Source organism: Oncorhynchus nerka, linkage group LG23 (assembly GCF_034236695.1).
Source record: "Oncorhynchus nerka isolate Pitt River linkage group LG23, Oner_Uvic_2.0, whole genome shotgun sequence".
NCBI classification, from domain to species: Eukaryota; Metazoa; Chordata; class Actinopteri; order Salmoniformes; family Salmonidae; genus Oncorhynchus; species Oncorhynchus nerka.
In genome coordinates, this window is record NC_088418.1 from 28,647,471 (window position 1) to 28,669,647 (window position 22,177).

Below are 22,177 nucleotides of genomic sequence, written 5' to 3' on the forward strand. Positions count from 1 at the left end.
CTTGCCTACGGAGCTGTGAGGGGAACGGCACCTCAGTACCTCCAGGCTCTGATCAGGCCCTACACCCAAACAAGGGCACTGCGTTCATCCACCTCTGGCCTGCTCGCCTCCCTACCACTGAGGAAGTACAGTTCCCGCTCAGCCCAGTCAAAACTGTTCGCTGCTCTGGCCCCCCAATGGTGGAACAAACTCCCTCACGACGCCAGGACAGCGGAGTCAATCACCACCTTCCGGAGACACCTGAAACCCCACCTCTTTAAGGAATACCTAGGATAGGATAAAGTAATCCTTCTCACCCCCCCCTTAAAAGATTTAGATGCACTATTGTAAAGTGGCTGCTCCACTGGATGTCATAAGGTGAATGCACCAATTTGTAAGTCGCTCTGGATAAGAGCGTCTGCTAAATGACTTAAATGTAAATGTAAGTAATGTAGGGTATGTAAACATGATATTAAGTGGCATTGTTTAAAGTGGCTAGTGATACATTTTTTACATACATTTTTCCATTATTAAAGTGGTTGGAGTTGAGTCAGTATGTTGGCAGCAGCCACTCAATGTTAGTGGTGGCTGTTTAACAGTCTGGTGGCCTTGAGATAGAAGCTGTTTTTCAGTCTCTCGGTCCCTGCTTTGATGCACCTGTACTGACCTCACCCAGTGGCTCGGGTGGTTGAATGACCATTCAAAACGTTTATTGCAATGCTTGCAGTTAGCCACTGATTCCTTTCAAACCACTCATTGTTAAATTTAGTGATTTACAACTTGTTGTGTAATGTTTATGTCCAATGGCAGATGAGCACCGATACGTTTTCTCTATAATTTCTCTTCATTATTTCTCTTCATATGACAAAGATTAAAAATGGATTTGCCAGTAGATTGTCGACTTGATTCATGATGATGACTGCTAGCTAAGCTTTTGAAAGTATGATGTTGACATGATCGGTACAATCAAAGCTACTGTAGATATAACGTGATTTATCTGTGGCCAATGACCTTGAGCCTTCTTGGATGGGCACTTCTATTGTAACTCAATGGCAGCACCCAAGCGGCTTGAATTTCCGAGCTCTACCCTTAGATTGGGTGGTGACATAGTGTCCCCATGATAGACAGAACATTGAGCCAATCACGGCGCAACTAGAGAACATTACCAACCCCTACATTCTGTATTTTCTGCTGGCTACCCCCACCACCACAGACAGCACTGAGCTAGGTTGAAACACTTGCACATTGGAGCTGCCTTACTCAAGAAAGCAGAAAAGAGACCATGTTTGTATGCGGCTTTTTAACTCAATGATTTGTATTCTATATTTGTTTTACATTGTTGACATCACTGATATGTGATGCATATTAAATGCCAAAATAACATGCAAAACAGGCAACCCACCCACAATTGTTTTTGCAAAGAATTTGGGACTCAAAACAGGTGGGGCCTTGCCTCACCTGACCTGAATGACAGGTCGCCACTGGTTATAATACAGTTAGCATACCATTGCCGTTGATATGGCCTGTTAGTGAATTTGCCACATGAAATGTAAACAAACGAACAGGCAAACAGCCTGGGCTACAAGCGCATTCAGCACCAAAGACAGTGATTGGAATTCCCGGAAAAACAATAACCAGTCTATTGTAATAATTTGATGTTCCTGAACAGACTTCCTACAGTCACTGACACCTTTCATTCAACGGGCATCGGACATATTGGCCTAATGAGTCCAAACCTTTCACAGAAACTGCATGGACAAAAAAATGCAATGTCTGTTGATTGTTATGCTGCTAATGATATTTTAATAAAACATTGGTTATAGGCTACTGATTAGGCTACACAAAAAAAATGAAGGTTCCTCGTGGGTTTTTGAAAGGTGATGGTTCTATGTGAAACCATTACTGACCCTTTCAACGGTTCTTTGCAGTTCAAAAAAAGGGTTCTTCCTCTTTTAGTGGTAATTAAACTGTAGGGGCAGCGGCTCATTCTTTATATTTTGGTGCTTGGTTTGTGCAACCTTAAGTGAGAGTGTCATTCCAGTTGATCTAATCTGTTGTATTATGCTATTACAGTATATATGACGATGGCCAATGATGGTGTCCTGTGAAAAAGTCATGTACGGCCTTGTGTCAAATTAAAAACGTTTGACTAAGTCTTTAGTTCTCAAATCTCTCCTCGGGGACCTCCAGCTGTTCCAGAGCTAGCACAGCTGATTCAACTTGTTAATAAACACAATAATAAAACCTATGGTATTTTAACAACATAGTATGGCTATTAAACCAGAATAAAAAAACAATGTATGTTTCTACAAAGAAACTTTTGAGATTGAGGAAGGTTCTTTAGAGAACCATTCTCCTATAAAAAATAAATAAAAGGGTTGTATATAGCCAGTAAAAGCATTGTAACCATAGCAGAATCCTTTGTTGGTGATATACATAATATATTTTCATGGTTCTTTATAGAACCATAGAAACGTTTTTTTTATAGCACCGTACCGGTTCCATTTAGAACCATATGAGCATGGTTCTTTAAAGAGGCTTCTAAAAAAGGTTCCATATACAGTGCATTCGGAAAGTATTCAGACCCTTTTTCTTTTTCCACGTTTTGCATCGTTACAACCTTATTCTAAAATTGATTAAATGTTTTTTCCCCCTCTTCAATCTACACACAATACTCCATAATGACAAAGCAAAAACAGGGTTGTATAATTTTTTGCAAATGTATAAAAGATAAAAACCACCTTTACATAAGTTTTCAGACCCTATACTCAGTACTTTGTTGAAGCACCTTTGGCACGATTACAGCCGCAAGTCTTCTTGAGTATGACGCTACAAGCTTGGCACATCTGTATTTGGGGAGTTTCTCCCATTATTCTCTGCAGATCCTCTCAAGCTCTGTCAGATTGGGTGGGGAGTGTCGTTGCATAGCTATTTTCAAGTCTCTCCAGAGATGTTTGATTGGGTAGAAGTCCGGGATTTGGCTGGGCCATTCAAAGACATTCGGAAAGTATTCAGACACCTTCACTTTTCCCACATTTTGTTACGTTACAGCCTTATTCTAAAATGTATTAAATTAAAAATGTTGCTCATCAATCTACACACAATACCTCATACTGATAAAGTTAAACCAGGTTTTTAGAATTGTTTGCACGTTTAACGGGTTAGCATAACTCTAGCCAAAAAAAACAACAACATTTTTCGAAATATTAGCTAGCTGGCTAGTATTTATGAGGCCAGCAAACACCTTCCTCACACTCTAGGAATGTATTTCCTCCAACTGTATAATGATAAGGTGCCTCTCAGTCCCAAAACACATGTTTTCTGGAGATTTGTGGAAGAAGTGCTGATGACGTCGCCCACTGTATATGCGCTTTCGGTAACCTGACTGAGAAGAAATCCGCACACAATACATCCCTGACCACCACTTGAAGTGTTCAGCCAGATCTGAACTCAATCAGACCACAATGCGACTTTTGTGCATCTAGACCCGTCTTTCCAATGCGATCTTCATATTCTGATCGCAGAAGTCGAATGTGCAGAACAGCATCTCGGAATGCACAACTTGTCTGTCGTTGTCACTGGATGGGCTATTGCATCAGATGACCACACCGGGTTCCACTCCTATCAGCTAAAATTAAGAAGAAGCGGCTCCAGTGGGCACGCAATCACCAACCCTGGACAATTGAGGTGTGGAAAAATATTGCCTGGTCCGACGAATCCCGGTTCTGGTTGCGTCATGCTCATGGCAGAGTTAGGATTTGGCGTAAGCAGCATGAGTCCATGGCCCCATCCTGCCTGGTGTCAACGGTACAGGCTTGTGACAGTGGTGTAATGGTGTGGGGAATGTTTTCCTGGCACACATAGTTCCTTGATACCAATTGAGCAATATTTGAACGCCACACCTTGTAGAATCCATGTCCTGAAGAGTTCAGGCTTTTCTGGAGGAAAATGGGCATCCAATCTGATACTAGATGGGTGTAACTAATTAACTGGCAAATGAGTGTATGTCATAACTGTTTCCAATGCTTCAAAATGAGACTCTTGTAGTTTGACATTCAGTGACATTTTATTATGACATTTGGGACACATTTCATGCGTATTTCATTATTTTGACACTGTTATATATACAGTTTTACCATATTTTTGATATCCGTGATTTACTTCTTACCTAGACTGTTGAGAAATCTAGACAATTTTAAGAGCACGTGTGCTAAAATTGAAGACATACTACTTGATATTAGTGCCAAATTAATTGAAAAAAATGTAATTTTGCTGTCTATGCACACATGATCCATTACATGAATTTGATAATCTATTAGATATGCATATGGATGATTTTGGATGATCCTTCCGCACGTTCACCTACGGAAACCTTGTTACGACTTTTACTTCCTCTAGATAGTCAAGTTTGATCGTCTTCTCTTTGATATGGTCATTTTACCCCAGAGCATTGTTCATAAAACACACTGATGACGGTCCCAAATCGCTCCTTCAGGTACATCTCCAACGTATCCAGAGGCATACGCCTTACATCGTAACCCCAGAAACATTTGTGACTGCTTTTGTCAATGGGCACAATCTCTTCTGTGCTGTTTGGGTCATTGCGTCCAATAGCAGCATACGTGGGGAAAACCTTGCTAAGATTAACCTTGTTAAGTAGACTCTTGTTGTACTTAGGGCAACAGTAGGCTGACCACATGTACTCCGGCACTGCCACTCGATGACCCTTGATCCAGTGCTTGTTGTCCAGGTAGGGAATAACCCCCGTCACAACGTAGGCCACACCGAGGCAGTAGGAGCCGAGAGTGTGGTTGACCTGGTTCTCCAGTGTCTCCCAGGGCCCGTTGTTGGAGCCAACCTTCTGAGGGACCACGTTGGTCAGGGTGAAGGTGGACAAGCGGTCCTCCTGGGTCCGGTGGTGAAGGCTGGGGTTGAGGTGCCCCCGAGTGTAGGAGGAGTTGGTATAGTCCAGCTGGACGGCCTGGCTGTTCACCACATTCGGATCCAGCTCACCTAGTGGGAAGGGGGTCATGTTGCCATCCGCTGTGGCGTTGGCTAACTGGAAAGGGAAAATGTTGAGGGTCAACAAAGCGTTAAGGGTTAGAAAATGGGAGTTTTTTAAGAAGCTATCTTGTGTTGAATGTTGCAGTAAGTGGGGGCTTTCCCAACAAGACAAACCATGGCACAGTACATTTTGGCTTCAGTGAACTGAGAAACATAATTGTCTGCAGATGATGAGGCTCTGTGCCAACCACAAATGTGTCTGTTCTCGTTTTTTAAAACGAGCATTTCCTCTTTTTAAATCTAGTACAGAACACTCCAGTCATGCGTGTTATTTCCAAATAGCATAACAATCTTCTTATTTTCAAAATTCAGTGTCATGCATAAACCAGTAGATTGTAATTTCTGTTTAATCACCCTCTGAATCCCAATTTCATTAAAGGGATATTACACTCTAAAATCTAATTTTGTCCGAAGTTTTTATAACTCCAAAGTAGTCTAATGTAAATATTTGAAAATCTGGAAATTATCTGGTGTTTACCTGTTCAATTAATTTTAGATTATAGAGTATAGCTGGATCTACAAAACAGATGGCTTGGGACATGGATTCATCTTGTCAATAGAATACTTTGTAGTCTGAAAACCCCTAACAAAGTTTGATTATGGAGTGTAATGTCCCTTCAAAGGGGAAGTTCAGAATTTTACAATTTAAAGGGATACTTGGGATTTTGGCAATCAGGCCATTTATGTACTTCGCTAGAGTCAGATGAACTTGTGGATACCATTTTATGTATCTGTGTCCATTATGAAGGAAGTTAGAGGTAGTTTTGTGAGCCAATATTAACTAGCGCAGTGACTGGAAGTCAGATATGGTAGCAGATGCCCATATACTTCCAGTCATTGCTCTAACGCTAGTTAGTATTGGCTCGCGAAACTATCTCTTAACTTTCTTCCTACTGGACACAGAGACATACAAATGGTATTCACGAGTTTATCTGACTCTGGGGAAATAAATAAAGGGCCTCATTGCCAAAATCCTGGAGTATCCCTTTAACTTTTAACAGTCACTACAAACATCAGCGAACTTTTGGCACTGCTAGCTAAAAATCATTAGGAGTGATAGGAGCAACCGTATTTTCCAAAATGCCATGGCCAAATCAAATGATATCTGCTCAATTATTTGGTTTTTACATACTTAACGGCGATAGACTACTTTCAGGGTAAGGAAACATCTAACATCAAGTTTTAAAATAAACATAAAATAAAAAGTAATTTGTTACCTGTGGCTCAAACATCCAGTTTGCTGGGGGCCTTTTCCCTTCTGGCGGGCTGAACATGTAGGCAGAGAACCTTGGCGAGCGTCGTGGGCGGCTGTACAGCGAGGCGAAGTGGTACTGGTTCCCATAGCGCTGACAGATGGGGGTCCCTGACAGACCCTTGGGGGGCCACGACCTGTAGAAGAAGTTCAGACATGGGGCGAAGTCCCCCACATCAGCAGCACAAAGGGACAACCAGCCTGCCAGAGCTAGAAGGGCCAAACCCACAGCATGAAGATATGCCATTCTGGTTAACATGCTGGAGCTGTTGCTGTAGTCTTCCAAAAATGTAAAAGATAGCAACACCCCAAAACAGGACTACAACTAGATTTATTCTTTCCAATTCATGGTGCCCTGTTATTCAAAGCTGATGCGTTTCAATACAAAGGTCTTTCTTACAGCTTCAGAGAAATGTGATCAGAAACTGTCCGCAAAGCCAAAGAAAAACAACTAGAGAGGAGACATACGTATCTGCTATAGGTTCTCAATGCGGCACCCCTGTCTCATGCTGTCACACACTCGTGATACTTGGGGATTGGGAGGTTAGGGGTGGATTCATGGTTGACTAAGCGTTTGACTATTAACACTTATGCAAGGAGAGCGAGGGGGTGTTACGAAAGCAGCTTCCTTATTAATGGCACATGAGTCTCACTGAAACAGGAAGGATACCTGGCCGCCTGGCCTCTTATGCACTATGTCTCTTACTAGAGAACGAGAAGAGCTGAGCCAGCAAAGAGGGAAAACATTGTTTGTATGCACTCACATCCCCAAAGTGAGTCTGCTAAATGGAATATATTATTCATATTTTGTCAAGTTCGATTATGTTGATTTCATCTAGGATTCAATCAAAGGAGTATTGTCGACAGTGGGTCTTTAAAGGGAATTTCCCTGTTGTTCTTGGAGCACATTCGTGGTAAACTCTACATGTGCCGGCTCAAACGCAAATGACCTTTAGAAATCAAGTACAATGTCGACAATGCTTCTTTAACTGAATCACAGGCCTTAGTTAACACAGGTGTTAATCATTGGACAAATGTTGACGTCATTGCAGAACTGCGTTGTTGTCGAAGGTAAATCCACAGTAGCATGTTATCTCATGGTTAAACATTGGCTTGCACTTTTGAGTTGGATTAAAGTCCAGTGCAGTCAAAAACCTGATTTTCTTGTGATTTATATACACTGGGTGTATAAACATTAAGAACACCTGCTCTTTCCATGACATAGACTGACCAGGTAAATCCAGGTGAAAGCTATGATCCCTTATTGACGTCCCTTGTTAAATCCACTTCAGTCGGTGTAGATGAAGGGGAGAAGACAGGTTGAATAAGGATTTTCAAGCCTTGAGATAATTGAGACATTGATTGTGCATGTGTGCAAATCAAAGGGTGAATGGGCAAGACAAAATATTTAAGTGCCTTTGAACAGTGTATGGTAGTAGGTGCCAGGTGCACCGGTTTGAGTGTGTCAAGAGCTGCTGGGATTTTGACGCTCAACAATTTCCTGTCTGTATAAAGAATGGTCCACCACCCAAAGGCCATCCAACCAACTTGACATAACTGAGTCAACATGGGCCAGCATCCCTGTGGAACGATTTCAACACCTTGTAGAGGCTGTTCTGAGGGTAAAAGGGGGTGCAACTCAATATTAGGAAGGTGTTCCTAATGTTTTGTACACTCAGTATATATCTTCACACTATGAGGTTGAAATAATACTGTGAAATTATGAAAAATGTTAATAATGCCCTTTTAGTGTAAGAGCTGATTAAAAATGCCACCTGAAATTACAGCCTATTTAGGTAGTATGGCGTTTTGGCCTGCCTGGTTACATCACTCGGCAGTAAATTAGTTAAAAGACCAATAAGAAAGAGTTCCAAACTTCTCTGACAATAACAGTTTTAATTTCCCCTTCCCACTGGGCACAATTGGGTAACATTTTAGTGAGGGCAATTGATTGATCTTGAGTGCTTTTTCAGTGACACACAACACAAGTATTTTTTATTTTTTCAACTCTGATTTAATTAACCAATATTACAGTGTTCACACACAATATTACATAATGAGACACTTAAGCATGCACGCACGTGAGTTAAAGGGCTTTCACACCAAATTGGCTTGGAGTGGTTTTTTCCCCTTAGTTTAGTTAGTTTGGACTGGTGTGAACACTATGGGCACTCGGGAGCGTACTAAACAACGCACCACGGTTCGCTCAAAAAGACTGGTCTTGGTTCGATTCCATGGTGCGGTTCAATGCAGGTGAGAACGCAGTCCAGACCAAACACAGGAAAGAACCAGAGGCGCGCAATATTATTATTTGTTTGACGGCGAGCATTTGATCAAATGCACACTTACCATAACTTTATATCTCTGATACATTATGTGAGTAGCAGCATATTTATGAGCGCATCCGAGATGTGGGAGATGTGGGCTATTCTGGGTATATAGAATAGCTTACTGAATATAGGCTATTCACGTTGCAGCTAGAGCGGATATTGATCTGTTTCCTCCCGCATGTTATTCGAAGACCAAAACCAAACAAAAATAAAGTTTGGGACACACAAGTGATGCTTCATGATAATCATAGATGGATTAAATGTGAACATTTTTTTTCCAGTAAACAAATTACTTGCATGGACATGTGGTTTTGTTTAGGCATTTTAGTTCGTGTGACATTGTGAAACCAAGCAGGCCAAATAAAACTAGAATACAACTCTGATTCTAACTATTGATGAGAACTACAGTGCATTCGGAAATGATTCAGTCCCCTTCCCCTTTTCCACATGTTCTTATGTTACAGCCTTATTCTAAAATTGATTAAATAATTTTTTCCCCTCATCAATCTACACACAATAGCCCATAGTTTCAAGGCGAAAACAGTTTTTAGAAATGTTGGTAAATGTATTAAATATAGAAAACAGAAATTCCTTGTTTACATAGGTATACAGACCCTTTGCTATGAGACTCGAAATTCAGCTCAGGTGCATCTTGTTTCCATTGATCATCCTTGAGATGTTTCTACAACTTGATTGGAGCCCATGTGGTAAATTCAATTGATTGGACAGGATTTGGAAAGGCATACACCTGTAGACATATAGGGTCGCACAGTTGACAGTGCATGTCAGAGCAAAAATCAAGCCATGGAGTCGAAGGAAATGTCCATAGAGCTCCGAGAAAGGATTGAGTAGAGGCACAGATCTGTGGAAGGGTACCAAAACATTTCTGCAGTAGTGAAGGTCCCAAAGAACACAGCGGCCTCCATCATTCTTAAATGGAAGAAGTTTGGAACCACGAAGACTCTTCCTAGAGCTGGCTGCCCGGCCAAACTGAGAAATCAGGGGAGAAGGGCCTTGGTCAGCGAGGTAACCAAGAACCCAATGATCACTCTGACAGAGCTCCAGAGTTCCTCTGTGGAGATGGGAGAACCTTCCAGATGGACAACCATCTCTGCAGCAATCCACCGATCAGGCCTTTATGTTAGAGTGGCCAGACGGAAGCAACTCCTCAGTAAAAGGCATGTGACAGCCTGCTTGGACTTTACCAAAAGGCACCTAAAGGACAAGATTCAAAACAAGATTCTCTGGTTTGATGAAACCAAGATTGAACTATTTGGCCTCAATGCCAAGCGTCACGTCTGGAGGAAACCTGACACCATCCCTACGGTGAAGCATGGTGGTGGCAGCTACATGTTGTGGGGATGTTTTTCAGCAGCTGGGACTGGGAGACTAGTCAGGATCGAGGGAAAGATGAACGGAGCAAAGTACAGAGAGATCTTTGATTTCAGTTGTTGTTTTTTATATCAATTTGCAAACATTTCTAAAAAACTATTTTTGCTTTGTCATTATTGGGTATTGTGTGTAGATTGATGAGGGAAAAAACAAATGTAATACATTTTAGAATAAGGCTGTAATGTAACAAAACTGGGAAAAAGTCAAGGTGTCTGAATACTTTCGAATGCACTGTATGTGTGAAAACACCCTTTAGTGGGGCCTATTGATTGATCTTGAGAGTTTTTTTTCAGTGACACACAAGTGTGTTAGTATTTTTCTGATCTCTGATCTGTGCATTTGTGTATCTGTGTATGTCGTTTGTGAAATGTTGTAGTCTTGGTTGATTCAATCAGATCAGAGTTGAGAAAAATACTAAACACTTGTTTTGTGTCACTGAAAAAGCACTCAAGATCAATCAATTGCCCTCACTAAAATTCTTAAAGGTTCAATGCAGCCCTTAACTCAATACCAAATCATTTCTGGGTAACACTTAAGTAACTTACTGTGATTGTTTTAATTTAAAATGGTAAAAAAGGAACAAGCAACAATTCTCAAGCAAGAATTTAGCTAGGACTGTCGAGAGTGCAAGCCAATCTTTAAAGGGATACTTTTATTGCGCTAGCGTTAGCACAATATAGACTTCCAGTCATTGCGCTAATGCTAGTTAGCATTGGCTCATGAAACTATCTCTAACTTCCTTCATAATGGACATAGTGTCACACCCTGACCTTAGAGAGCCGTTTTAGTTCTCTATTTGGTTAGGTCAGGGTGTGATGTGGGGTGGGCATTTCTGTTTTATTTTCTATGTTTCTTTATTTCTATGTTTTGGCCGGGTATGGTTCTCAATCAGGGACAGCTGTCTATTGTTGTCTCTGATTGCGAATCATACTTAGGTAGCCCTTTTTCCCTCCTTTCAGTGTGGGTACTTATCTTTGTTAGTGGCACTTAGCCCTGTAAGCTTCACGGCTGTTTCTTCGTTTGTTGTTTTGTTGGCGACATTTAACAAATAAAAGGAAAATGTACGCTCACCACGCTGCACTTTGGTCCACTTCTTACGACGGCCGTGACACACACATAAAATGGAATCCGTTCATCTGTCTCTGGGGAAGTAGAGTTGCCAAAATCCCTCAGTATCCATGAGATGATACGCTATTGTGGATTTACCGTCGACAAAAATGCAACTCTGCAATTTCAACATTTGTCCAATGATTAACTCCTGTGTTAACTAAGGCCGCGATTAAATGAAATAAGCATTTTTGACACTGTATGCCCACACAAACACAGACACACACCCAATGCACCAGCTTGTGTAAATAAAGATTCTTAGTACAAGGGTTATTCCTGATGTGTGTAAAATACAGTGGGGAGAACAAGTATTTACATTTACATTTACATTTAAGTCATTTAGCAGACGCTCTTATCCAGAGCGACTTACAAATTGGTGCGTTCACCTTAAGACATCCAGTGGAACAGCCACTTTACAATAGTGCATCTAAATCTTTTAAGGGGGTGAGAAGGATTACTTTATCCTATCCTAGGTATTCCTGAAAGAGGTGGGGTTTCAGGTGTCTCCGGAAGGTGGTGATTGACTCCGCTGTCCTGGCGTCGTGAGGGAGTTTGTTCCACCATTGGGGGGCCAGAGCAGCGAACAGTTTTGACTGGGCTGAGCGGGAACTGTACTTCCTCAGTGGTAGGGAGGCGAGCAGGCCAGAGGTGGATGAACGCAGTGCCCTTGTTTGGGTGTAGGGCCTGATCAGAGCCTGGAGGTACTGAGGTGCCGTTCCCCTCACAGCTCCGTAGGCAAGCACCATGGTCTTGTAGCGGATGCGAGCTTCAACTGGAAGCCAGTGGAGAGAGCGGAGGAGCGGGGTGACGTGAGAGAACTTGGGAAGGTTGAACACCAGACGGGCTGCGGCGTTCTGGATGAGTTGTAGGGGTTTAATGGCACAGGCAGGGAGCCCAGCCAACAGCGAGTTGCAGTAATCCAGACGGGAGATGACAAGTGCCTGGATTAGGACCTGCGCTGCTTCCTGTGTGAGACAGGGTCGTACTCTGCGGATGTTGTAGAGCATGAACCTACAAGAACGGGCCACCGCCTTGATGTTAGTTGAGAACGACAGGGTGTTGTCCAGGATCACGCCAAGGTTCTTAGCGCTCTGGGAGGAGGACACAATGGAGTTGTCAACCGTGATGGCGAGATCATGGAATGGGCAGTCCTTCCCCGGGAGGAAGAGCAGCTCCGTCTTGCCGAGGTTCAGCTTGAGGTGGTGATCCGTCATCCACACTGATATGTCTGCCAGACATGCAGAGATGCGATTCGCCACCTATTTGATACACTGACGATTTTGCAGGTTTTCCTACTTACAAAGCATGTAGAGGTCTGTAATTTTTATCATAGGTACACTTCAACTGTGAGAGATGGAATCGAAAACAAAAATCCAGAAAATCCCATTGTATGATTTTTAAGTAATTAATTTGCATTTTATTGCATGACATAAGTATTTGATACATCAGAAAAGCAGAACTTAATATTTGGTACAGAAACCTTTGTTTGCAATTACAGAGATCATACGTTTCCTGTACTTCTTGACCAGGTTTGCACACACTGCAGCAGGGATTTTGGCCCACTCCTCCATGCAGACCTTCTCCAGATCCTTCAGGTTTCGGGGCTGTCGCTGGGCAATACGGACTTTCAGCTCCCTACAAAGATTTTCTATTGGGTTCAGGTCTGTAGACTGGCTAGGCCACTCCAGGACCTTGAGATGCTTCTTACAGAGCCATTCCTTAGTTGCCCTGGCTGTGTGTTTTGGGTCGTTGTCATGCTGGAAGACCCAGCCACGTTCCATCTTCAATGCTCTTACTGAGGGAAGGAGGTTGTTGGCCAAGATCTTGCAATACATGGCCCCATCCATCCTCCCCTCAATACGGTGCAGTTGTCCTGTCCCCTTTGCAGAAAAGCATCCCCAAAGAATGATGTTTCCACCTCCATGCTTCACGGTTGGGATGGTGTTTTCGGGGTTGTACTCATCCTTCTTCTTCCTCCAAACACGGTGAGTGGAGTTTAGACCAAAAAGCTCTATTTTTGTCTCATCAGACCACATGACCTTTTCCCATTCCTCCTCTGGATCATCCATATGGTAATTGGCAAACTTCAGACGGGCCTGGACATGCCCTGGCTTCAGCAGGGGGACCTTGCGTGCGCTGCAGGATTTTTATCCATGACGGCGTAGTGTGTTACTAATGGCTGTGGTCCCAGCTCTCTTCAGGTCATTGACCACGTCCTGCCGTGTAGTTCTGGGCTGATCGCTCACCTTCCTCGTGATCATTGATGCCCCATGAGGTTAGATATTGCATGGAACCCCAGACCGAGGGTGATTGACCGTCATCTTGAACTTCTTCCATTTTCTAATAATTGCGCCAACAGTTGTTGCCTTCTCACCAAGCTGCTTGCCTTTTGTCCTGTAGCCCATCCCAGCCTTGTGCACGTCTACAATTTAACCCTGATGTCCTTACACAGCTCTCTAGTCTTGGCCATTGTGGAGAGGTTGGAGTCTGTTTGATTGAGTGTGTGGACAGGTGTCTTTTATACAGGTAACGAGTTCAAACAGGTGCAGTTAATACAGGTAATGAGTGGAGAACAGGATGGCTTCTTAAAGGAAAACTAACAGGTCTGTGAGAGCCGGAATTCTTACTGGTTGGTAGGTGATCAAATACTTATGTCATGCAATAAAATGCAAATTAATTACTTAAAAATCATACAATGTGATTTTTTGGATTTTTGTTTAAGATTCCGTCTCTCACAGTTGAAGTGTACCTATGATAAAAATGACAGACCTCTACATGCTTTGTAAGAAGGAAAACCTGCAAAATCGGCAGTGTATCAAATACTTGTTCTCCCCACTGTATGTCTCTTTATTATGTTTAGCAATTCTTTCTATTGCTTTGTTATAGAATGTTGTTTCCCTGAGAATGCCTGTTAGCAGTTTATGTTTTTTATATACCTTGAGTTGGGAAACATTGTTCAGTGCATGGAAGGAAATTGAGGGGGTGGAGTCAGGAAGGGATGGAAATGTTGTTACAGTGGGGAAGAGAGGCTGCCTAGTTGTCCCCCCCCCCCACTCTCTCTCTCGCTCTCTCACACACACACACAAAATCTGCTGTCCCTTGTGAATAGACATTCTTTTCTCCCCTCACTTTAACCTCTCCCACATTATACCACATACCAAGACTGCCAGCTCCAGTAAGGATCAGAAGGGGCTCAAAGTACGCTGCTGCTCAGAGCTTGTGAAGTAAGGTAGGCTACAATGTTCTCTTCCTTCTCTTATCTTGACAATAACTCAATATCTTTGCATACTATGTTTGACATAGCCACTGGAACACTTAGGTATTTTTAATTCCTATTTGTGGACTGTTGGATTGTCTCTTCTTTATACATTTACTGTATTATTTTAATGTGCTACAGGACCATTTGAATAGGTAGTGTTGTCTTTTAAATGCATAGTTCTCTGAGTTAAATGTTGAGGTTTACCCCTTTCCCCCCATGGGACTTTGGTGAAGAGGATATGTGCTCGACCATAGTGGTCACTTGGGGACCATGCTCTTGTATGCACATGCTGGTGTTAAGTCCCCCCTCTGCTGCAGTGTATGCCTAGATAATAGGGAATGTGTGGTTGTATAGGAGATTAGCCACAATATGCATTTCATCAGGACTTTAAACTCAGTTCATCTCTTGACAAAAGTACATAGCCTACTAAGGCTGAAATGTGTAATCCACAGTTCCAGTATTTTGCTTAGTTGCGTAAGACGAGAACATCACTAAGTGCAACATTCTCTGCCAGTTACCTTTTTTTCCCCCTTCTATTTCTTTTCTTTTTACAAGAAATAGTTTCCCCCCCAATCTGAGCATTGTAGCTTTACCATCAGCATTATAAGGATTACTTATGGACCATGACTGTGTCATGAAATCAAATGAAATAATAATATCTGCACTTAAAAGCCTGCTATATTAAATGAAGTGCCCTTTAATAAAGACCACATGTAAAATCCAATAAATCAGATTTTTAACATGAATAAAGACTTGCTAAAGTGCCAAAGTTCAACATTTTGGCATGTCCCTCTGTGCCCCCCTCCCCCCATGACTTTATACTTATTTTGTTGCTTTGACATAGTGATTGTTTTTAAGGTAAAAAAAACAAAAACCTGTCCCTCATTTGAAGGTCAACACTGTTATGTGAACTTAACTTTTTCGATAATATGGTGAAACTATTCCTTTTTAAATATTTTTTTTTTCAAAACAAACATTGCACATCCACTATGAAAATCTTAGAGTAAAAGCAGGTCAGCTGGTTCTACTCTTTTGTCAATTTTCTGGTGTTTTGTGGTGGAAACTGAGCGGGTCGAGCATATCACATCAACCTTGTTACCCAAAGATAGACAAGCTAGAAATGTTGAAAGATAATTATTTGGGTGAAGCTTGCATTCAATTGCCCCTCCTTGTTGCATACAACAATCTTCCATTCCTCTTGGCTGATTATGGCTGATTTAAAAGGACATCGTCAACCCTGTTACTTTCTTTGGAACTGAATAGGCACTTACTATAGTTTTATTTTTTAAGATGTGAAAAGTTTTTTTCATTAAGTTGAACATGTGCTCTTTCTGACAGAATGTTAAAATTATGTGAAATAAAAAGTATACTTTTTTCACAAAGTTGTACTACCCAAAAGGGACTAATTTCATGAAATTAACCTAATATATTCTGACATCATTCCCCTCATTCTTCCCAGAGTAGAACAATGAGTGGCCTGAACGGGGTGACCGGTTTCGTCCTTGCGGTTTCGGTGGCCTTCCTCGGTGGCCCTCCAGGGGCTCTTGGGGGCAACATCCTCATCTTCCCCTTGGATGGCAGCCACTGGGTCAACATGAACCTCCTGATCGAGGGACTTCACGCCCGGGGTCACCAGGTCACTGTGGTGCGCTCGGCCAGCAGTTGGTACATCAAGGAGTCGTCGCCCCACTACCGCTCTATCTCCATCACTGTGCCTGGGGGCATGGACATTGAAAAACAAGACTTCTTTGCGTCCTTCCTCGTCAAAATGCTGCAGATCCAAAGGGAAGGCGCATCGCCTTTGGCTTTTGTGTCCTTCTACTCGTACATGCTGTCGGCGTTGTCAGGAATGCACCAGCAGGCCAGTCAGTTTGTGGTGGAGATGTTTGAGAACAAGGCTTTGATGCAGAGCCTGAGGGATAGCCAGTACGACGTGGTACTCTTGGACCCGGGGCTGCCCGTCGGGGTCCTGGTCGCCCATAAGCTTGGGCTACCCACTGTCTTCAATGTTCGCTGGATCACCAGCGGAGAGGGACATTTCGTGGTGGCCCCCTCACCCATGTCCTATGTCCCCACCGCTGGTTCTGCCACTTCGGACAAAATGACCTTCGGCCAGAGAGTTGGGAATGTGTTCATCTACCTCCTCAACATGATCATTGATATGTTCGTGATCAGCCCACACTACGATAGGCTGGTGAATAATTACTTTGAGCCGGGTACAAACTTCTACCACCTTCTGCAGGGGACGGACCTCTGGCTCATGCGGGTGGACTTTGTGTTCGAGTTCCCCCGGCCCACCATGCCCAACATTGTCTACATTGGAGGCTTCCAATGTAAACCCTCTAAACCTCTACCGACAGAGCTGGAGGAGTTTGTCCAGAGCTCGGGAGAACACGGGGTTATCTTGATGTCACTGGGAACTCTTGTCAAAGGCTTGCCCGTGGAGATCACCTCGGAGATCGCCGCCGCTTTTGCCCAACTTCCCCAGAAGGTCATCTGGAGGCACATGGGCAAGCAACCCATCGGCCTGGGCAACAACACCCTGCTGGTCAATTGGATGCCCCAGAACGACCTCCTGGGCCACCCCAAGGTCAAGGCCTTTGTGGCCCACGGTGGCACCAATGGCCTTTACGAAGCCATGTACCACGGGGTGCCGGTGGTGGGGCTTCCGCTGCTCTTCGACCAGTTCGAGAACGTCTTACGCCTGGAGGTGCGTGGAGCGGCCAAGGTGCTTGAAGTCACCAAGATCTCCAGCCAGAGCTTCTTGGAGGCTGTACAGGAAGTCCTCCACAATCCGTCCTACAGGACCAGTATGGAGCGGCTCTCAAGCCTGCACCGGGACAAGCCCATGCATCCTCTGGACACCGCCCTCTTCTGGATTGAATTTGTCATGAGACACAAAGGGGCTGCCCACCTGCGAACAGAGTCTTACAAGATGCCCTGGTACTCCTATCATTCACTGGATGTGATTGGATTCCTACTGTCTGTTTTGTTTGTGCTGGTAGCCATTACTGTGGGTTCAATCTACTTCCTGTGCCTCAGACTATGCAGGAAGCGTAAACCCAAACAGGAGTAACGATTGGCTCTTGAATACAACAGGAAGTGACCTCACTTCTTACCATATGACTGTGAACAAATAAGTTCCCCTTTTTCCTCTCAAACAAGATAACAACAGGATATCTTCATAAAGTACCAGTGTTTTCTTTTCTATTACACTGTATAGGTTTACATGTATAAAGAGAGCTCACTTTGATTTTTAGCATATATTTTGCATTACCATTGTGCTTTAGCCTTATAACTTTTAAACTCCTATGGTGACTGGGATGACTATGAGCACTAGAGTTTGATTCTTTATGATGAAATAAAATGGTTATAAATAACGATATCTGTCACCTTTATTGTGGTCTACCATTTGCTAGGAGATTTTAAGTCACTGGTGTCTTAGACCTAGGATAGAACCAATCCTAACCTGAGATAAACACATATGATATCAATGCATGATTTATGAAAAGTTTTCAAGTTCAAGAATCCAGCCCATTTGGAATAGCAGTAAAAAAATATGTAAATACATACACATGGATGCAAAACAAAGGCTAGACTAATGGCTGTGTCAAAATAGTTGAAAATATTGGTGGGATATTTACATTAGGATGAAATTGGAGACTGTATAAAAGTTTGTGGGATTTTAAAAAAAATAGTCACATGATCCATCCTGCCAGGAGTTAAGCTCTCTCTCTCTCTAAATCATTCAATATGGTTACTGGGCTATAATCTGACACTTATAGCCAGAAAGCTGTCTAAGAGCAGGTTTAACCTCTCTACTGTTAGAAAGCCGGATCAACTCAGAATACCTAAGAGTGAATTAAACTATTTTGAAAAAGCAATTAAGGGAATAAACTGGAATGATCTCTTGTCCTATACAGACGTGGAAGCTGATAGTCAGGTTTTTCTATCCACAATCCAGACTACAATAAATGGCTTCCTAAAGAAAATCAAATCCAAACCTGGCCAAAAGAGCACTCTTCCTTGGCTAAATGGAGAAATCTGGAAATTGATGAAAGAACGAGATTATGCTCTAAAAATAGCCCTAAAATCTAAATTAGAGCATGACAGACGTAGGTTTACCATGTTGAGAAATAAGGTGATGAAAGACATCAGACAGGCCAAGGCAAACTTTTTTATTAACATAATTGGTGAAGCAAAGGGAAATTCTAAATTGATATGGGAGAATCTAAAAAAGTTAACAGGGAAAGACCATAGTAACACTGCAAAAAGACTAGAAATCATGGTGAATAACAATCTAACACAGGATGCAGTCGAAATAGCAATAGCCTTCAATTCCTACTTTATTGACTCTGTCAGGGTACTGACACAGAACCCCTCCACTGGTTTCTTGGGCTCAGTGCTAGTGAATGACACTCAACCTGTCTTCATCATAAGGGAGGTTTCTGAGTCAAAGGTGAACAAGGTGATTAGCTCACTAAAGAATTCTAAAGCCAAAGATATGTTTGGGATGGACTCTACCTTTCTTAAAAACTACAAAGAGTCACTCATTGGCCCCATTACTAAGGTCACCAACACATCTATTGGTCTCGGTGTGTTTCCAAGGGTATGGAAGTCGGCCATAATAACGGCCATCTTTAAATCAGGCGACCCTGCTGACGTGAGTAACTACAGGCCCATTAGTATACTACCTGTGGTGTCAAAGGTTGTTGAAAAGTGTGTAGCAGAACAACTGATTGCCCACCTCAACAACAGCCCCTTCACATTACACTCCATGCAGTTTGGCTTCAGAGCGAAACACTCCACAGAAACGGCCAACTGCTTTCTTCTGGAAAATGTGAAGTCCAAGATGGACAAAGGGGGTGCTGTTGGGGCTGTGTTTCTGGACCTAAGGAAGGCTTTTGATACTGTTAACCATGAGATTCTCATCACAAAATTGTCCAAGTTCAACTTTTCCCCTGATGCCTTGAGATGGATGAAATCATACCTTGAAGGCAGAACTCAGTGTGTCAGAGTGAGCAATGAGCTGTCGCCCACTCGTAGCTATGATGTGGGCGTGCCCCAAGGGTCAATACTGGGGCCCCTCCTGTTCAGCCTGTACATTAATGATCTGCCTTCTGTCTGTACTGGGTCTGAAGTTCAAATGTATGCAGATGATACAGTGATATATGTGCATGCAAAGAGCAAACAACAAGCTGCACAAGAACTCACTACTGTAATGGTCCAGGTTACAAAGTGGCTCAGTGACTTATGTTTGCATCTCAATGTGAAAAAAACTGTTTGCATGTTCTTCACAAAGAGGGCAACAGATGCTACTGAGCCAGATGTCTATGTGTCAGGGGAGAAGCTCCAGGTGGTATCCGATTTTAAGTACCTTGGCATCATACTTGATTCCAACCTCTCTTTTAAAAAGCATGTGAAAAAGGTAATTCAAATAACCAAATTCAACCTAGCTAATTTTCAATTTATACGAAATTGTTTGACTACAGAGGTAGCAAAACTGTACTTCAAATCTATGATACTCCCCCACTTAACATACTGCTTGACTAGTTGGGCCCAAGCTTGCTGTACAACATTAAAACCTATTCAGTCTGTCTACAAACAGGCTCTCAAAGTGCTTGATAGGAAGCCCAATAGCCATCATCATTGTCACATCCTTAGAAAGCATGAGCTCTTGAGTTGGGAAAATCTTGTGCAATACACCGACGCATGTCTTGTATTCAAGATCCTTAATGGCCTGGCTCCCCCTCCACTCAATATTTTTGTTAAACAGAAAACCCAGACATATGGCAGCAGATCCACAAGGTCTGCCATGAGATGTGACTGTATAGTTCCCCTAAGGAAAAGCACCTTTAGTAAATCTGCATTCTCTGTGAGAGCTTCCCATGTCTGGAATACACTGCCATCAGACACACATAACTGCACCACATATCACACTTTCACAAAATGCTTGAAGACATGGCTAAAGGTCAATCAGATTTGTGAACATGGTCCCTAGCTGTGTGTTGCCGCTTTCCATGTTGTCTGTTGTCTGTAGCTTGTGAGGTGTGGAAACACTTTGTTGCTTTTATGAATTTTGTCTTGCTGCTTTTTGTTTTATGTTGCTCTGTCTGTATGCTACGTCTTGCTTGTCCTATGTTGCTCTGTCTGTATGCTATGTCTTGCTTGTTCTATGTTGCTATTGTCTATATTGTAATTGTTTTTAATAACGTGCCCAGGGACTGCGGTTGAAAATTAGCCGGCTGGCTAAAACCGGCACTTTTAATGAAACGTTGATTAATGTGCACTGTCCCTGTAAAAATAAAAAATAAACTCAAACTCAAACTCTCTATGGTGTCAATGTGTCCACAATCCTCCCCAAAAGGGTTGTCTAACTTCCAGTAATCTGGCTCTTTTCCTCCCCCAGGTCTGTTCAACCAGTACCTATAGGAGTTGATGATACAATTCAGTTATTTGGTAACACTTTATAGTGACTCTCATAAATAAGCTTTAACCGTAGGATGTATTGTAAACATGGCGCCCCAAGAATTCTTATGCCGGGTCAAAATGACCCGATAATGTAATATCTGTGTTTTATTTATATGGGTCTAAAATATTATCCATTTTGTGGAACATAATTATTTTGAGTGATGATTCGCACCTTTCAATAATTATTTTATTGTTTGACATTTTTTTGTCACTCTTCAACAGTTTGATATACATTTCAATGATAACATATTATGAAAATTCATAACAACTATTTAAAATATTAGCATATTTTTCTTCAACCTTTTCGTAAGTTTCACATTCAACCTTTTAGTGTGAAGAACAAAAGAAAAGCATTTATTATATTTCCAAAAATGTATTTGAAAATCCAGTTCATCATCAATATAAACGACAACATTAACAATTGTGAATTTAGAAAACATGAACACTAAAAGGAACAAAGTGTGCGTGTGTGTGTGATGCTTACTTATGCTGTGTTGTTGTAGCATTTGCTGTCATTAAATGTGAAGGACTGTATGTTATCAAATCAATTCTCTATTTGTAATTGAATTATGCGATTCAACTAATCATGTAACTTTAATTAACTAGGAAGTTGGAGCACCACGGGAAAATGTTTAAAGAGTCTCTATTTCCCAAATTCACTCTTCAGATATTTTCATATCTTATCGATTACAGTCACTTATGAATGTATTATTACCTCATCAGTCATATTCTGAATGTCGCAAACCCTTGGATATCTGCACGAACCCCAGCATAGATCATGAATCAGCGATATACAAATTGGCTTAATTATTTATTTACTAACTTAATCAATCTCAGAATTACATAAACACACAATAGGTCATACATTGGTTACTATGTTATACAAATAAAAAAGTCCCTAGTGGACGAAACCGATATGATGGCTTGGTAGACAAGGGAAAGGGGTGGGGACAGCTCAAGAGCGGGAAACTCAGAGCTGGTAACTACACTCATAGAAATTGCTAATACTTTGAACATGAACAACCACTCATTCGAAAATAAATTGCAATTGACATGTTTACGAGTGTATGCCTTTGCTGTCCCTCTCTGCGATCGCCGGTTCGTCTGCTGGATAGTCAGTCGACAGAAAGCCTCTGGTTTGTCCATCAGAGATCAAAGTCTGTTGTAGGTTGTTATAATGGATACTTCAGAGTACCATTCGGAAATGTTCTTAGGACGGATGCGTTTACCAGACTAAAGTATTTAACAGCTGTAGCCTGAATAATTGGTCTTTAGTTTGTAGATTTCTTCACTATTTCAGAATGGGGATGACCTCCACATTCT

General features: G+C 42.2%; 2 protein-coding genes across 5 annotated transcripts; one reads left to right on the forward strand and one right to left on the reverse strand.

Moving 5' to 3' along the window:
• Nucleotides 1–4,026: 4,026 nt before the first annotated feature.
• LOC115106660 (endonuclease domain-containing 1 protein-like) lies at nt 4,027–6,822 on the reverse strand. The gene is made up of 2 exons (XM_029629603.2): nt 6,261–6,822; nt 4,027–5,038 (listed from the first exon to the last, which is right to left on the reverse strand). The coding sequence occupies exons 1-2, from the start codon at nt 6,552–6,554 to the stop codon at nt 4,412–4,414; spliced, it is 921 nt and encodes a 306-aa protein (XP_029485463.1). The 5' UTR covers nt 6,555–6,822; the 3' UTR covers nt 4,027–4,411.
• Nucleotides 6,823–14,161: 7,339 nt separating this feature from the next.
• LOC115106661 (UDP-glucuronosyltransferase 2A2-like) lies at nt 14,162–17,766 on the forward strand. 4 transcript variants are annotated; one of them, XM_065008030.1, is made up of 2 exons: nt 14,162–14,353; nt 15,848–17,766. In XM_065008030.1, exon 2 carries the CDS (start codon nt 15,852–15,854, stop codon nt 17,457–17,459), a length of 1,608 nt encoding a protein of 535 aa, XP_064864102.1. In that variant the 5' UTR covers nt 14,162–14,353; nt 15,848–15,851; the 3' UTR covers nt 17,460–17,766. The 4 variants fall into 4 exon arrangements, with proteins under 4 accessions (XP_064864102.1, XP_064864103.1, XP_064864104.1 ...); XM_065008031.1 differs by having other exon boundaries at nt 14,162–14,348; nt 15,843–17,766; XM_065008032.1 differs by having other exon boundaries at nt 14,162–14,348.
• The last annotated feature ends 4,411 nt before the right edge of the window (nt 17,767–22,177 follow it).